This window comes from Panthera pardus, unplaced genomic scaffold, assembly GCF_024362965.1.
Source record: "Panthera pardus isolate Hobbes unplaced genomic scaffold, ASM2436296v1 HiC_scaffold_12, whole genome shotgun sequence".
Lineage (NCBI taxonomy): Eukaryota > Metazoa > Chordata > Mammalia > Carnivora > Felidae > Panthera > Panthera pardus.
Window position 1 is genome coordinate 77,881,332 of NW_026526677.1, and position 18,498 is coordinate 77,899,829.

Consider the following 18,498-nt stretch of genomic DNA (forward strand, 5'->3'; position numbering starts at 1 on the left):
TTGGGGTTGCAGATGGAGAAACGAAAAAGCAAAGGAGGAGTGACTGGCCACAAGGTCATTCTGTTAGTTAGCGGTAAAACTTGGACCAGAATGGAGGTGCCTTGTCACTCCACACTTACCACTGTGATACAAAGCTCTCTTTCCTAGTTTCTGAAATTTGGTATACTCTTGTCTTCTGGAGCAATTTCCTTTAAAACTTATCTTCTTTCCCATACTCTTTAATGTATTTCTTTATTCCATTTCCTCTGAAGTCACCCACATAACTGATTTAGGTCTGTATATACTAAAAATAACCATAGTAAAAAGTATGTGGGGGGGTGTGTGTGCTTGTGCATGCACACACGTGTGTGTGATGCGGATTTGGGGCATTTGTTAAGCAAAAGACTCAATCTATTGGAAAAGAAAGTCAACTTGACTTCCCTTATCTTAGTATTTTTTAAAAGAAAAGCGATGTTGTATGGCATAATACCAAGACATTTTCATCTAAAAATTAAAAAAAAAAAATCTTAGAAGAAAAGTTAAGGAGTTTAGAAGTTAGTAGAAAAAAGTCACCATCTCTAAGTAATCTAACAATGAAACTGAGTGTGTCTACCTTGGAAACAAAATACAAGGACAACCACAACCAAATGACCCTTTGGCTTCCTGCTAGTTACATCTTGTGTTGTGAAAGAAAATGCACTGGCCTGGCTTGGAGCCCAAGATGGGATCCATAGACCCCAAAGATTCAGGGAATCATAAAGATGCAATTTGGAGATTTGTGCTGTAACTAAATCAAGAGATAGGGAGGGAGGGAATGGTGCTATCAGAGAAATCCTCCAGATTAATATTTGGTTGGGTACATTTTCCTTTGTTGACTTGTTTGGAGCAGATACTGTGCATTTCCTTTTTTCCCCCAGTCCCATTAAATCCCTAAACAGATCTGAGTTTTAAGGGCTTAGGGCTGCCCTTGGGAAATAGGTGATTACACTCTCTGCTTAGGGTTTTAGTGATAAGAAGAAAAAAAAAAAAAGAGGCAGTGGATTGAATTCCCCTCCCCCAGACCAGTTTCTCAGTGACTCTCTTTTGTAGTTCCTCTTTAAAGCAGAAACATATTTTTAAAGTGAAGTGGTAACACATATAAAATCCCATCCATTAATCTGCACTTTGCAACTGTGTGTATGTGAGAGACAGACTAGTCAGTTCCTAAGCAAGGAAGGCTGTAAAGAATATTTTCCTTTTCATTTCTCATTTTATATTTCTTGAATTATTTCACAGGGGTACTCATTTGGGAATCTTCTTTACCCACAGAAATGTTCCAAGTGTAGCTGGGATAATCTGGGGAGGAACAAAAAAACAAAACAAAACAGTACTTCCTCTGAAAATAAAGGTAATGAATCAGACGCTAGGCCCACAACCGTGTTTTTCATACTGGAACCCTAAACCCCAACAAATAAGGTCAGAAATGGAGTGATTTGTCCATCACTCCCAGGAAGAACATTAAGCAATTAACAGGGCTATGCGCTCGCCCTTCGTCACAGCTGGACCTTGTTCCCAACATTACTTCAGACTCTCCTCACTAGTATTTCCCTTAAAACAACAACACATTCCCACCCTTGTCGCCTCTCCTCCTTTCAGTTCTTCTTAACAGATACGTTTAAGGAGAGATAGAGCTGTGAAAAACAAAAGTGAAATATCAGGGAACTTATTCAAAGTGTATGCACCCAAAAGGGGCCTGGAAGGTGATCCAAGCCACTCACCAAATGCCCTTTATTGTTTTTCCAAGAAGGAAAGTTAAGTGCTGGGGAGGTAAAACGACTGGACTAAGCTGCCCTACCAGCTAAGATCAGTGGGAACACTAGGACCTTCGACATCCAATTCCTAGGCCAGTCCTTTCTTACTAGAGCACTGATAAGTATAGCAAGTATGATATAGTGTCACTATATCACTTCCTCTTTGTTTATTCACTTATTGTAAAGGGTAAGATGGAAAAAAAAAATGAGGGACTTAGAATAATTTGCTACAAAAAGAAAGTGAGCTCAGAAACACTGCTCTTCAAGACTGAATATGCTCACTTTCCCCCTATACACTGTTGAAGCTAGCAAAGTCTTCTGTGACCTAGAAGATCGAATGCAATTACATTGCCCATCTAGATTTGCTATGCTGTTTGACTCTCCCAAGGGCAGCACAGCAGTACAAGGGGAGTGACATCTTTATGAGGTTAACCCTTTTCTATTTTAAGGGTGGACTACCGAAGGCAGATGTGCTCCCTGGGGCGGAACAAGAATGCTGGAAATTTGGTAGTTAGGAGGAATGACAGCACCAGGCCATCATCCGGGAGGGAAAAAATAAATTGCTGTTCAGAGGAACAGGGGGCTGGGGGAGCCTCTGAGAATGCTGATGCACATGAGGTGACAGTGAGGTGACAGAGGCGGGGGCTCAAATTAGAGCACACTGCGAAGGGACAAAAAGGAAGCTGGGAAAACAATGTTTGTGAAGCTCCACACGCTAGGTGCTCTCATGTATTATCTCACTTAATCCTCTCGACCCCTGAGATCGTTTGTATTATCATAGAAAAGCAGGAAATGAGTCTCAAAGATGTGGAGTAACCAGTCCTGGGGTAGCACATCTAAAGAGGCGGAACCCTTGCCCCTGCTAGGGTTTTCCAGCTGGCATTCAGTTAACCTGTGCTAAGTTACAAACCACCCCAAAACCTTCTGGTTGAAAGCAACGATGTGACATTTCCCGTGATTCTCTAGGCTGGCGGGGTGGTTTCTCTGCTGATTTCACCTGGGCTCACTCACTTGTAAGACTGCATGGAGGACTGGCTGCCACGAGGTGGCCTCCCTCTCATGTTGGCAGTTGGTGCTGGCCAGTGGCCAGTGGCCAAAGGGTCCCTTGCTCGTCTGCATGTGGACAGTCATCCTCCCACTGGCTCACCAGCTCTTTTATATGGTGGCCTCAGGGTTCCCCAAAGCTTCTCTTTTATCTTAATTATTATTTATTTGTTTGCTTCTTTGTTCAAAGTTTATTTACTTGAGAGAGACAGAGACAGTGAGAGTGGGAGAAGGGCAGAGAGAGAGGGAGAGAGAGAGAATTCCAGGAAGGCTCCACACCACCAGCACAGAGCCCGACATTCTACTCAAACTCACGAAATCGTGAGATCACGACCTGAGCCGAAACTGAGAATCAGACGCTTAACCGACTGAGCCACCGAAGCTTATTTTTTATAACCACTTTACTGAGGTACGATTGACACAGAAAAAGCAGTACATATTTAACATATGCAACGCTAGACATTTGGGGATAGGTGTATACCTGTGAAAGTATCGCCAGTGTTAAGGCCATAAACCTACCTATCACTTCCCAAAGTTTTCTCCTGCCCTCTTTATTATTCTTACTATTATTTGTGGTAAAAACACTGTAAGACTTATCCTCTTAACACATTTTAAGTCCAGGAAGGGCTTTACGAGGAGCACAATGTTACTTCTGTCAAATACTATCGCTTAAAACAAGTCACAAGGCCATTCGTGATTCAAGGGGGGAAACAGCATCTACTTTTGGATGGGAGGAGTGGTAAAGTCACACTACAATGGGGGCCTGTGGGATGGAATCATTACGATCATTTAAAAGACCATCTACTAGCTCTAAATTCCATGCTCCTTCTACTACCAAAATGTTAACAAAAATTCCTAAACTGCCCCTGTTGTTTTTTATGGATTTAGAAAAAGTCCTTAATAAAAGGATAACTTTCAATAATCTGGAATAGAAAACTTGGGTTCTAGTCCTGGCTCTACTACTCTTTCAGATGGGCTATAATTGTTTCATCTGTGAGTAGAGGGTTTTGTCTGTTTTTTAAAGGCTTATGCTGCTCTATGAATTGATAGACTAGTGTCCTATTTTCAGATCAATATGAACTAGCCCTCCTGGGAGTTGGGCAGGATGGAGATGAGACACAGCCAGAAATGAGATGGCTTCTATTTGACATACTCCCTTTCATTGTTGTGGGTGCGGAATTTGCGAGGCAGTGAGCACAGAAAAATTATGCCTGGCTAAAATCTTCCATGATCTGGGTGCCATTCTGGCCATTTCCACTGATGATATGCTAAGTCAGCGTGGGTACCTCCGCATTACACCAAGGATGAGAGTACAAGTCCTTGTTCTGAGGGCTTCTAGACCTGGTTAGCCACGACAACTCCCGTGCAACACACACTCGTAGCAGCTAAGCAGACAGTGGAGGTGAAAAGGCTCATGAGCTGGTCTCTTCCTGAGCGAAGTGCTTAGCTGGGAGCTCTCTCAGAAAGATATTGTTGCCTGATCTCTGGAAGATCAAGTTCCCAAGGAGAAAACTAATGTTTAATTTAGCACAAAGACAGCTCAGAATCTCTCTCTGGGGGCCTGAGCCTGCAAACAGATCCACATGCAAAGAATCTAAGTGAGAAAAGGAAGCTCTCTTTGGTGCGGTGGCTACAGGACTTGGGCGCAAACTTCACTGAACCATTGCCTCTGCCTGTTGTCTCCGTCAGGAGGACCGCTGCTCCTTCCTGTTTACTCTTCTGTTTGTACTTTGTACTTTTTCAACACCTCTGTGAAACAACCAAATGGGATAATACCACCAGCACATACTTTTTGCTGTCTGAAATTACATGGTGCAGTGTGGCAATCAAATGAGCAAGCCTTAGCTGGTTCAGCAAGTATCGGTCCACTTAGGTGAACAACAGCAACAAAAACCTTAGTTTCTCAGCTGCTTAGCCAGGGAATGCTTTTATTTTTACATAATTTAGACTCTAGAGACCTCCAGAAATGAGCAGGGTACATTCATTTCGGTAAGGCAATCATCATTCCGAAGACACAGTGCAGGTACATACCGTATTCAATTAAGCCACTTCTCTGCACTTCGGTTACCATGGCTCTAAGAGATTATACCGTGTGTCCAAAAGACTCCTGGCAAGTTATTAGAAGTGGTAGCAAACTTTTGCCTGAAGCAAATTTTCTGAAAAGGAAAAAAAAAAAAAAAACAACCCAAAACAAACAAAACCAAACCCAGGCACGTAATTAACTTTCCACTCACATCCATCAGAACCACCTGAAGAGAACTTTGTGGAACACTGAGGAAATTTGAGGTGTCAGGCCTCACGCGGGTGACAGATATCAGTGTTGCTGGGAAAGGTCCACAAATAAAATTCGGCCACATTTCTGACAGAAGAGAATTTTTAAAACGACAATGTTAATGATTCTCTATCAACATACAGACCTGCCACGACAACTCAGTTAGCAAGAATGCTATGAAAACAGTATAAAACAAAACAAACCTGGCATGAGTTTGACACTACATTTCCTAAGCATATTATGCTTCAAGAGGACAAGGGGGATTAAGTTTAAACGATGGGGAATAAACACACTACCAAAAAAATTTTTTGGACTACATTCTTTGCTCTGAGTTAGAACCAATAAATCCACCCGTGTCCAAACATCATCCACCCAAGATGATTCCTATTCTTATTCCGTCACTTCCTCAGAGAAACGTCATGCTTTGGATTAAGAATTATCCTCTCCAGAGCTTGCTTTGAAGCCTCGGCAACATTGTCCTCCTGTTTCTTACGGAATCAACCTTCAAGGGGTACTGAGCAAAGAAGAGATTCTCAGCTCAGGATCATATCGTGGTGTGAAATTTTGCACACCCTCCAGGTCAGGGCTGGGGAGAGGGCAAACCCTGCCGCCGCCGTTCATCTGCAGTGGCACTGAGTTCACGGATTCCTTAGCGACTTGAGCCAGGGATCTGGCTTTCAAAAGCAGAATTTTAAATCTCCACAGCAGGGAGCCTCTAACTCTTTGTGACTCTGTGACCAGATTCACTTAAGAATTATTCATCAGTCTGAATTAATAATTCAATTAAGTTGGTAAATTTGGACTCCTCAGTTCTAACAATTCCAAACTCTCAATGGACGGTTTAAATTTCTCATTTACCCACAGAGCCTATGTGCCACATTTGTGAGGCAACTGAATGGAGACCCAGCCTCTGTTCCAGAAGAAGTCACATAAACACTCCGGTCAAGTTCTAGATCAGAGGTCCTCAAATCCCAGGAATGGAAGAGATATTAATTGATCCTATTCTCAAGAAGAACACTATTAAACCCATGCTAGGGAAATGTAAATCTATCCCAGATGACATCTCCATATTAAACTATTTAGGGAAACTGGATGATATGGCATCCATCACTAACCATTTTAATTAATATTAAAGAGACAAGTCATGGCCTCCCACAAAACATCTCTGACACATTCTGATGATGGACTCCTGAGCTGGAAAAAACCACGAATCTGACTCAGGTATGTCCCTTTTCACATTAATAACGACAGCTAAATTTTACTGAGACTCTACCAGGTGCTAGGCAATTACCTCATTTAATCAACAACCCGAAGTCGATCTAATACTATCATTCCATTTTACAGCTGAGGAGACTGAGGCGGGAGAGTTTAACGGAATTAAGAAGACATAGCTATCAAAGTGCTGGAGTTGTGATGTGAAACTAGGTAGTCTCACCCCTGATCCCAGGCTCTTAACGGCAAAAATGCCGCCTTGCCTCCTTAAGCCAACTTTCACACCTCTATTTCCAACCCTATCCCCACCCCTTTCAGCTGTAAATACTAAGAGGGCAAAGGCTATATCAAATTGCTCATCATGGATACATGAACTTTCATGCCACAGAATTACTGCAAAACCAGTCTTTGTTGAATTAAGAGATAATTCCTCCAAACTTTATATAGCTCCCATGTCCACAATCTTGATATAAAATTTCAGGACCTTTGCTAAAATCATTAAGACTCATGGAGAGCACAGTACATGTAAATATTGGTATTTGCCCATTTTCACAGCCATTCCTTCAGCTAAGGTAGGGCCCAACTCTCTGGCCTTTTTCAAGACTTGTGAAGAACATGTGATCATCTCTGTTCATCCCCTCCATAAGGAAATGGAACAGCTTTGATTCTTTCACATCTGCCCCTCAGATAAGCATAGGGAAGGGTCAAAGCTGGCAGCCACAGAGAGAGAGCCCATTTGCCATGGTCAGCATCCTGACATCATGCCTTCAGTCAAGGAGGGAAGAAAGTGTTTGGCTTTTCTCCTCCGCCATCTAGTCCATCAGGTGCCTTCCCTGTGCCATGTGCACATGGACCAAATAGGGGAAACTGAGCCTTAGGGCAAGGTAAAGATACGGAACACATCTGCATTAAAAAGCAAGCAAGCAGGAGGGTAAGTAAATCTCAAAGGCTATCTGGAGTCACAGCTTCTCATAAGTTTCTGCTCATCATCATTTTTTTTTTTTTTTAATGAAAAGACCTTTTCCAAATTCATAAACAAGCAAACTCATTTGTTGGGAAGATAAGTTTACACATCAAGAGAAGACACTTTTACCCACAGGGCAGTTCTTACTGGCACTGGAAGGCCTAGGGAGCCTGGGAGGAGAGACGTCTGTAGTTGGTTATGCCTCTTGTAGCTTCTCTTCTGTGTCTAGCTAGTGCGCTTTTAAAACCATCTCCTTTCAATGCCAAAGGCCATGTCATGCTGTATATAACTCACTGGGAATAAGAGAAGTGTGTAAATAGCAAGGCATTAAGCAGCTCAAGGGACTTGAAGATAGGTAATACAGAACACTTAGGCAATGTGCTATGAGAAGAGGCTGCTGGAGGGGAAATGTAATACTTGTCTTCAAGTGTATGAAGGATTATTATTGCTTCAGAGATGCTGACTCCTCTGAGCCCTCCTTGCTCTACCATTTTCCAGGGCTACTGATTGACTCTTTCCAGAGCTTCAGACCCTCCAGGAAATGGATCAGCCCCACCTGCCCTCCCCCGCCACCCCACTACTCACACCCGACCATGTCAGTCAGGCTCTGCTCTGTCCCACACCTCACGTTCACACTCATCATCACTCAGCTACCCCATTCCACGTTTCCGCACTCTCCCCCCCGCCCCGCCCCAAGCCCCAGGCCCTGCTGGTGACCCACACAAAGCTCCCCCTGGCCTGGGGTTGAATCTCTCTCCCACCAACCATTAACAGTACTCTCGTTTTGAGCACCTACTGTGTGTGAGGCCCGGTGTTGACCACTCTGCTAAAGAACACAAGGCTTGTTATCCAGATGATGCTACCAATGCCCAAAAAGAGTAACATTATTTCCCCAAGCTCATAAAGCCAGCAGGTGTGAAATGGGATCTGAACACAGGAGGAAATGGAAAATCTATGCACCAAATTCTTCCTTTTCCTGTTTTTCTAAGCCTCAGTTTCCTTATTTGTGAAGTGGGGCCAATGTTGCTTGCTCACTGGGTATTTTTTATTTTTTTATTTTGAAGGCGTTACATAAAATATAAAATAAACGTGCCTGGTACATTCTAGGGACTCAATAAATATTTATTCCTCTTTTCTTCTGATTTTCTACACCAGTTTTGGTCCATTCTACCTAGCTGGTGCTTTTACTGTTACTTTATTGACGTGGTCTTCATTTGCCCACTAGACTGGTGAGCGAGCAGGGGTCTGCGTCTTTAGCTGCATTTCTGTCTATTCTCCCACGGAGCCTGTGAGGGTGTGAGGGAAATTAGCATGAAAATGCAGAAGAAAGAATTTGGAATTGTTTTCACTAAACACGATCCAGCCTATGAACATCTATAAGGGACAGGATTAAAGAACAAGGAAGTCGTGGAATCCATTCAAAATGGCTTAGTTGCATGCGTGGCAGCACTGAGGATCGTTTAAAATTTCCGTCCAGGCTTTTTGAGATTAAATACTAAAAACAAACACACAACAACAACAATTAAAATCAAGAACAGCTAATCACGGCCACTCTTTTAGTCGTACTTAATTATCGTGTCTTGGAATATCGGAAAACCCATGTTTGTACTCACAAAAGGTTTACAGGCAGAGGGGAGCCACACAGTATTAAACTGTAAGGTGCAGAACTTGAAGGTTTAGAAAACACCACCTAACAAAGAACACACATGCCTTCTGGAAACAAACACTGACCCAAACAAGCGAGGCATCGTAGTTGACATAATAACAGCCCTTGCTGTCAAAGCAAGCTTTCTGTCCATTTTTGATAAAGGATTGCACCAACTTCTCTCTCCACTTGAACTCGTTTGCTTTGTGAGATCTGATAATTATATTTACTTGAAAGAAGTAGTAGGAAGGTCCTGGATAGATAAGAACTCTCCCTTTATTACTTTGTTCTGGAAAACAGAACAAAAATAGAGTCAGTTCTTCAGGAAATGATGGCTGCATATATAAATAATGTACACACTCCTATCACTGTGCTGGGGAGGTTATTTATCATGGAGACAGCTACAGACACCCAGATCTGGCCAATGAACTGTTCCTGTTCTCAATCCCCCACTTACAGCTCTCAGATTGTGAATTGTCAATTAGAAACTTGAGTATCATCAGTTAAAAATAACCAGGGAACTCTGGCAATGATTTAACCTGTTTGACTTTCTTAAGCTAACAATTAACATTTTAGACTATTGTTGACAAAATATTTAACTTTCCCATGCCATTTGTGCAAACGACTTTTCTAATGCCCCTTAGATGCTCTGGTGGGCACACCTTTCCAAAGCTGCTCTGGTCCATGCAGGGGCCTGTAAAGGACATACACCCAAAGACCCTAATCATTTTCACAACAATGCACATTTTAACTGGGATTTCCCGCGGACCTTCAGGAGCACTTAAATACACTGATAACTCAGTTTTATCTTGGCAGCACTAAATTTGAAATACCAATCCCTCTATTTACAATAAAAGCTATTTCACCATTTAAAACAGACAACTGAAAGCTTAAGTATACTTTTAATCCCTGGAAAAACTGGTATTATGATTCGTTGCTTAGTGGTTTATTATTAGTAATACTAGTAATAACGCCTTGCATTTCCACAGTGCTTTATTTTTTCTTTCCAAAGCCTATTCAGAAACACACACTCATCTGGTTCTCTCAACAAGCTAGGACAGCAATATTGTTCTTTCTGTTTTACAGATGACTGCTAACTAACTTGTCCTAGGTCACCCAGCTTGTTGGTGATCAAGCAGGCACAGAACCGAGGACGCAGACTCCTTGTCTGATCTGCTTTCTTTCCTCTACACTACATTAGAGAAAAGATAATCTCTAAAGCCAAAGATGACTTGGAACCACTTATCTATCCATCCTAGCAACACAGTCTATGCAACAGAAAAAAGAGCCTGTCTCAGGCAAAAGGGAAAGATTAATAATGAACCGCAGAAGCTCTAAACCTTACTGTTCCATGGACCAACAATTATTCAGTTTCACAGTTCATTCAAAGATTCAAACATACTTCACCAGAAAATGATTTAGTGCCTGCAGCCTGCTCCAAGTGGTTAGAAATGCAGATCTGCTCAAAGCCCTATAATCCAGGCCCTCCAAAAGGCCCTGTTTCTGCAGTCTCTGCAGCAATGGGGCTTCCCCTGAACTTGTACTTGTGCTAAATGAAGACATTGGCTGAGTAAGGGCTGCAGAATTAGGCTCTCGATGTGGATAGAATTAGAACCGGCTTGGAGGTTAGTCTTGCATTGTTCTTGAAACTCAAGCTCTTGAGAAAACTCAGACATTATATATTTCTCGCAGTATAACAACCTTCCAGTCAACGCTACCCCATGGACCACAAGTCCTCCTTTTACCCACTCAGATATAACGGACTACAGTCAAGCAGGCATGCAGCATACAGAGATTTCAGCTGAGGACGCAGTGCACGTGTGGTTTCAGATGATCAATATTCTCTCTCTTCCTCCAAAGGACCTTTATGGCCACTTATGACATACAAATGAACTATGAAAGTGATACATCCAGCACACCCAGACAGAAATAAATCCGGTTACGGCCACAGCAATAAAATTAAGAAAGAATCCTAACACTCATTCTGTGCAAAATTTCCCTTAAATTAAGTGTTTCTGAAAATAAGAAGAGCCCGCGTGAAGTGGGACCTGTAGATGAATCACTCCCAAATAACCAGGCCTCCCTTCTAAACACAATGTTATCAGGTTAGTACACAACTTGCATCACCATCTCGGAGCACCATGCTGAGTAACAAAACTCCAAATTTAGAAGCTAAAGTGGAGAAGAGAATTTCCAATAACCAAATGGGGGGGTGGGGGTGGTGGATCAACCTTGGCTATGCCACCCATTTTCAGTGAAAAAGCAACTGTTAGAAATAAACTGGTCTTTTTATTCCTAACTCATGTGGCACCCTTGCATCATCACCGTGCCCGGAGGGGGGCCTCCTCCAAGGCCATGTTTTAGGACATGGCTGGTGGTTAGGAGGCGGAAATCAGCCTCTCTCTTAGAACAGGAGTGGTACAACAGCCACCTTTGGCTTCTGCAGCGGTAAACCTCCCGTCGGGAAAGGCAGGACACCGTTCCCCTCACCACCCCACCAGCATGGATATTGCTATGGTGAGGCCGCAATAACCACTGAACTTGGTTTCACTTCGCATCCCAAAGTGCGTCCCCAACCCCCCCACAAAAAGGCAGCAAAAATCAAAAGAACATGGCCAGAAGCAGACACGCCACCTTCCTTGCAGAGGCTGGGATGTGAGCGCCACATCCAGTCTTGGCATCCAGGACAGAGATGGGTCTTCCCCACTGAAAAAGGCTGGGCGCCTCATTCCCTGTATCATCCCCAGAAACACTTACCAGGAGACTGTGAAGCACACAAAGCGGTATTATTGGGAGACTTGCAGACAGATTATAAATTTACTGGGGACAATCGAGGCATTTAGATACTTTTGGCTGCAGATGCCAGTGACACACACATACATACAAACCTCATTCTTCTCTCCATTCGAGTGATTCTCCCCCACCCCCACCCCCATTCACCTCAGCATGTCTCTTTCACAAAACAAACTCCCACTGCTCTCCTAGGGAATGCCAGGGAGAGCTGGGCATTGAACAGGTGGTAGGGAAAAGGAATCAGGCCTTGAAGCTCCAATACAACCCCACGGGTTAAGCGAATTCAAGGATGAAATGGTTCACACTGGGCAGGGTAAGTATTAGCAGTTCCTGCTTGTCTGGAATTGGTGCCGAGAAGCGGCAGTTCAAGGCATCCCAAGCAAACCGTGTGTGTGTGTGTGTGTGTGTGTGTGTGTGTGTGTGTGTGTGGTGGGGAGAAGACCACTATCCTAGCTCCCAGAATTTCTGGAAACTTCATCACCACAGACCCAGGCCAGGGATAAGGGAGAGCCACGATGAAGCATCCTAGAGGCCTGGCTGGAGGACGTCCTGTCTCTCAAGCTTCTTTCTCAGTTCCTCTGGAAAAGGAGTTCAACGCGGTGGCCTCTCCTTTGGGCTTTCTGAGTACTTTTAGGCTTGCATGGCCATTTCCTGTTGCTGACTTTCATCAGGGCTGGCCTGGGCAAACCAGAGCTGCGCTGGGAGCGGACACTGAACTTCAAGGGCCCCACAGACCTCAGAAATGGAGGAAGCCTGCAGGGCTGCAGGGCAGGGCAGGGCTCCACCTTCTACCCAGAGGCCACTGGCCCAGCAGCTACAGGGGAAGCCGGCACACGGCAGGCAGTCACCTGACCAGGACGGGCACCAAGGGCCAATGATTCAAGGGATACTCCCTCTGGGATGGGGTGTGTCTGTGCCTCTGAGGAAGAACTTCCAGCCAGAAACTTAATCAGAACTTTCAGGTTTGAGGTGCTGTCACCAGGAGCAGCTGAAGACAAGGTACTTCCTGGGATGACAGCATGTAAATAGCCCCTTCGGGCTGCCCCCTTTAATGAATGCCGCCAGCTGGCACTACCTGATCGGAGTGTGGCTGCAGGCAGTGGGGAGTCTGTAGGAAATCAGGGAAGAAGCCTCACTAGTCTTCGGGATGTTTCCCCCAAGTTTGACTTTTGACTGAGGGGACACTTCACGCAACCTCTCTGTGTTGGACTAGATCGCCACTCATGTTCTCTTAACCCAAGAAGGGGCCACTTCAAAGAGGGAAGGGGAAATCGGAAAAGAAGGAAAAAGCTTTGATGAACATCAGGCTGAAGAATGGCCTGTTGGGCTTAATCAGAGCTGGCTGGCCAAGCAGGAGGGTCTGTGAGACGGGGCCTTCCTCAGTGGCCCACTCAGGTCTTGCCAGCGTTGGAGCCACCTCTGGACTCCAGAGAGCCTGTGGGAAACCCAGGATTTTAACCGCTTTAGAAATACCCTGCAAGTGCAGGAAGACCCATGAATGAGCACCAGCAGAACTTGATGCGTAAGACTACGAACTGCATACCCAAAGGCCTTGGAGGCAGTTAGGTAACGCCTGGGCCCTTTTCACTGCTGTCCACTCCACAGCAGGCCAAGGCGCGCTCTACCCTCACAACAGGCCACCGCACCACAGCCAGAATCACGAGAAAACCAGTTGCCTTACCGCAATGAGGGCTGAGTTCCTCTGGTCCCCAGGGGCTGGAGCCTGTGACTGCTGCTCCCCGTCGATCCCACCACCGCCACCATTATTGCTACTGTTGAGCAGGTGCTGCTGGTGGTGATGGTGATAGTCTGGTGGGGGCGGTGGGGCCGCTGTCGCCGCCGCTTGAGAGGCTGTAGGAGGGGCAGCAGGGGGCGGTGGAGGGGCCGCCGTGGTGGCAGCCGTGGCAGTGGCCTTGGCATGTTTGCCAGCCTTCCTTGCCCCCTGGCCATGCTGTACCAGGCTCAGGAGCTGCAAGGTGCTCTCTCTTTCCCGGTCTGAGCTCTCAGCCCTACCACGTTCATAGCGTCCTTCACAGCTCAGGTGGTGCTGGCGGCAGACGGCGATCCGAGCCCGGAGGCGCTCCACGATAGCACTGTGCACTCTCGGGGTGACTGAGCCCCCTCCAAGGAGCCCCGCCCCAGGGGCCCCCCCTAGCCCTCCTGTGGGGGCCTGTGGGGGCGCTGTGTCCCCCATGTTACTGGACACAATGCTGCCTCTGGGATGGTGAGGTGGAAGGAGGCTAGTGCTGGCTACTGCAGGCAAATCTGTTTTTGACAATGTGAGCTCAGTGTTCAGGGCCACATGAATAGAGGTCTTCAGAGGTTGGGGGGGAGCAGTGGAGGTGTGGGGGAGGGGAGTTAGTAAAAAGAGGGTGAGGAGACAGAATAGAAACCAATCGCAGAGGCTTAGCTGGAAACAAACCCTTATCAACTTACTCTAATTGCACTTGACAGCTCTTGAGAAGTTGGACCGAGTTGGTGGGGGGGTTCCCCCCCACCACCACGCTGACAAGAGCCACTAGGCACTTTGTAAACACACAATCTGGGGGTTAGAGCAAGAATTCAGGGATTGTCAAGCCAGAGACAGAGACAGACAGCAAAGGGAATTGAGAGAGGTATTAATAGAGAGCTGGACTCCCCCTCACCTAGTTGTTTCACAAAAATTTTTATGGGGATGTTTCTGCAGAGAAACACATCTCTACCACGTCTATGTAACCTGCAGCCTTTACTTTTCCTCGGGTTGGAAAAAAAGTGCTGTTTCAGAAAATTTTCGAAGTCAATGTACAGAATGTACACAAAATCAAGACAGACTGTCTTTTGGCTTTTAATTTTTCCTCCCTTTCCCTTTGCTCCGGTGTTTTCTCCTCTTTGGGGTACTGTAGGATGTTGTCTTCTCCCCAAAGAGGGAGATCGCTTTTCAATTGTTAACAATGTCAGTAGTTGGACTTTTGGACCATGCTTTTTTCTTCGGCTAATCCAATCACCGGTAAAATCCTCATTCCCTCTAAGGTTTCCTAGCCTTAAATGAAAGCAGTCTGAAGTCGCTAGCCACTGAGAGAGATCCTTCAACACATTTTTTTCTTTCCCGCTTACGCTTCCTCACCCCCGGCTCTATTCTAACACAGTATCAAGAGAGACAAACTCTTCCGAGAGTAATTTACAAACGATGGTCAAACTTACAAACTTCCAGCAAATTGCACCGAGTCATGTCCAGCCACTTTTCTGTCCACTTTTGTACATTCCATCCCCGGCCAGTGGATCTGAGGGTCTGGACTCGCAATAAGCAATGTGGTTCTATCTCTTGTATTGCTCCGCTTTATAGATGGAAAAAAAAAAAAAAAAAAAGTAGCTTGTATTTTCCTTTCTCTTTCCCGTCTGTTGTTAGCCGCTTTGCTGACACTGGCTCCACTGCCCGGAGTCACGGCGATACACAGGCTTTCATTGTGCTCCGATAGGAGAGGGAGAGAAAGAGAGAGAGTGAGACAGAGAGGGAGAAAGAGAGAGCCAGCAAGCTGCAGATGGGGGCGGGGGGGAGGGGGCGGGCGGGAGAGCTGATCCGCGGCTCCCTGGTGGAAGGCTGGTGCCACTGCACGAGTAATTGCAGCCAGGCACCGGGGAAAGGGGAACGCAGAGGGCCTCCCAGTGGCTGAAGAGGTAAATCCCAAAGCCCGCGCGTCTCGGTAGGGCTCACTTAGCTCAGCCTGACTTGGCTAAGTGGGGAAGGCTGGGGAAATTCCCCAACCTCCACACAACTACTTCACCAGCTCTAAATGTTTAAGAAATTCCCGGCCAGGGAATGTATTTTCCCTTTCAGACCTACATTACGCCCCCCTGAGGATATCGTTTTCATTTTTCAATATGTTGTAAATGACACCACTGAGCACCCTAGTGAGAGCTGGGTGAGTACCGAGGAAATGTTCATTAGTATAATAAGGAAGACATGTGAGTGTGTGCGGGTTGGGAGAGGGAGGAGGGAGGGGTGCAGAGGAAATCACACCGCTAGCTCCACAGGGGCAGGCGCGTGTTTGTCTTACCTGCCTGCCTGTTTTGTGTGTCTCTGGGTAAGTCAACCTGGGTGATTACAAGTAAACCAGTAGGGAGAAATAAAATATTTTAGGATGATGAAATCACCAATACCAGTTCTAGGGGGAAAAAAATAATAAAAGGTTTTCTTTGAAAATACAAGGTGACCTCTGACAACTGCAAGACCTGAGATTTCCATGGCTGTCTGGTTTACATATACAAAGAGGAAAATCAATATGCAGCAGTGGAGTTTCAAGAAGTTTAGTAACATGAACCAAATACATCTCTTACACAGACTGTTGTCCCCTCATCTCCGTGTGATCCTGCCTTTAAGTTCTCAAAAGTGTATATTGGATTCTGCTTGTCATTATCAGCTATGGAGAATAAATTCAAGTGAGCACAATATTGGGCTACTCAGGACCATAAACATGCTGTGTGTCCTAACTTGGAAGTCGTTCGAATTTGAGGTCTCGATCAATGGGACTTCATTAATCTAAACCAACTCTCACATCTCAGGAAGACGGTCCAGCTCCAAACTGAGCTATGGATAGAAATGAATAGGTAACATCAATGCAATCATTTTTAAGAATGGATTATTTACAGTTTAGTTCCCAACAGGCTGGCCTACTTCAGTCCATTTTATTTTCACAAATTCTGGAATGTTTGTTGGAACTGGGGACAAGTATACTCTGATGGAATATAACTTTTTTTTTTCTTTTCATTGGAATATACTTCTATCTGTCCCTTCTAAGGCTAGGTTCCTCATTACTTGTGAAGAGATAGGCAGAGATATACTTTTGTTAGGAGTGCAAATTTGATGGAGCACTCTCTCATGAGGTGTCATTAAAAATCGAAGGAGTTTTGATCGTTTTATATTTGATTTCTAAAAAGCCGTATTCATTAGACATTATCTTCTATTGCTATGGGTACTTTATATTCAGCAATGATACTTGATAAAAGAGAAAATGTAATATTTAAATTTAAAATTTACGGTTCACTTGACAGTCATGCAGTAGCGTTGATTTTCATTAGTAAGTAACACAGAGTCCTTAGTCAAATCTGCTCTTCCTTACTGATATAAACTGATTTCCATGCTGGACAGGGACAGAAATTAAAAACTTGCCAAGCAAGAATTTAATAGATTTTCATACTGTATTCAGTGGTGTAAGTCACTTTTTTTGGAGTGTCTTTTGTATACATTTGTCCTTCGCAGCCATTTAATTTCAAGCTGAAATCATTATCATGCACATCCTCATTTCCATTCACATCAGTCACTGTTTATTTACAATCACTGTCTCAGGCACAGCACTTCACACAGATCTCCCTTAATCCAGAAACAAACTTGGAAGGTAAGTATTACTAACCTCATGTATAAATGAGGAAACTGAGGATCACAGAAATCAAACTACTCGTTCCAGTTCATGTGATTTAGAGGTCACAGTGCAGGACTCTAGTTCAAGGCTGATTTCAAACCTATGCTTTTTTAACCACTGGGCTTTGTGCCTCAACGTAGCAGAGCTGCAGTCACACTCTACTCACCTTGCTAGAGTCCAAGCCAGTCCTATAATCCTTTCGAGAAGCGAGGATTGAATACAACTATTCATCTCAGTACAAGAGCAGACAAGTGAGAAAACACGGTCAACTACATCAAACTGCCAATAAAGTATTTATTTTTCCCTGTTTATGGTACTGTTCTCTCTTAAAACCCTAACGCTTCTGTGTAGCAAATATGAATTCTTTCAAGTATTACTTTCCTTTCCTCTCAAGTGTTACTTTCCTTTTCTTGTCCGTTTCTGTCTTCCTCATCATCTCAACTAACCATGTCTGCCTAACACTAAAGCACCTAACGCTACAGTAATAAATGCCCAGATCTAAAAAGTTCACAGACATGTGGGATTTTAAGTGTATAAACTATTTTTTAGTGTTATGTCAAATCGATGATATAGATGGTTATGATGAGATGATACCATAATTATGTCCTAACACCTGTAAAGGTTATTCAGTTTTTTCAACATTTTCAGCATTTTCTTATGGACCACTTGCTTTTGGCTCCCGAATCCATGCTCGTTCTCGTTTCCGAACAGCCTGTCCCTCTGCCATTCTTTTAGTGTTACCATAGACCTAAGAGCTTCTTGTATTCTTCAGACACCCACTGAAGAAGCTTGCTCATTTGCAGTAGCCTCAGACATTAGCAAAGCTACTTCTTACATGTCCTGATCGACAGTCACAATGCTGTTCCAACAGGGAAAACTCTTCCCGCCAACAAGATGCCTTGCCTAGGAACGGGGTCAGCTGCCCTCTTGAGTCCCTCTAATCAATGATGCCTTAATTTTTACAAGTTAAACAATGGTACTTAAAATGATACATAAATTAATTTTTAAAACTCTACCGGTGGAAGGAACGCTCACTCTTCAGAGCGGTCTCAAACTTGTCTGTAGTGTCACATATGAGAAGTGATGCTTCCAGGGTCATTAGAGACACTTCACAGAGAATTCTCTCATTTTCCTTGGCCTTCCTTTTTACCAGTCATTCACGATCCTTCCAACTTGACTATTACTTTTCCTCCAATTCTGCCTTGCTTCTTTCTGGGCACTGTCACTGCATCTTCAACTTTCAACTGTGGCCTCATTTTAGTTAAGGATTATTTCCGTATGCCAGAGAAGTAAGAATTGAGATATGTGACTGAAATATCTATTTCACCCTTTTCAAAAAGGTGTGCACTCCTCACATGAAACATCAGCATCAGTATTCTCAGCACTTTGTGAGCTTTTTCTAT

At 44.4% G+C, this 18,498-nt stretch overlaps 1 protein-coding gene across 2 annotated transcripts in view; it reads right to left on the reverse strand.

The window, feature by feature from the left end:
* Window positions 1-15,221, reverse strand: part of MAML2 (mastermind like transcriptional coactivator 2) — a 346,551-nt gene extending 331,330 nt beyond the window's left edge. The window contains exon 1 of one of the 2 annotated variants that reach the window (XM_053900227.1): window positions 13,381-15,221. In XM_053900227.1, the coding sequence (XP_053756202.1) occupies window positions 13,381-13,893 (513 nt within the window). In that variant the 5' untranslated portion in view covers window positions 13,894-15,221. The remainder of the gene's footprint in view (window positions 1-13,380) is intronic. The other variant, XM_053900226.1, reaches the window with a different exon arrangement.
* Window positions 15,222-18,498: the final 3,277 nt, after the last annotated feature.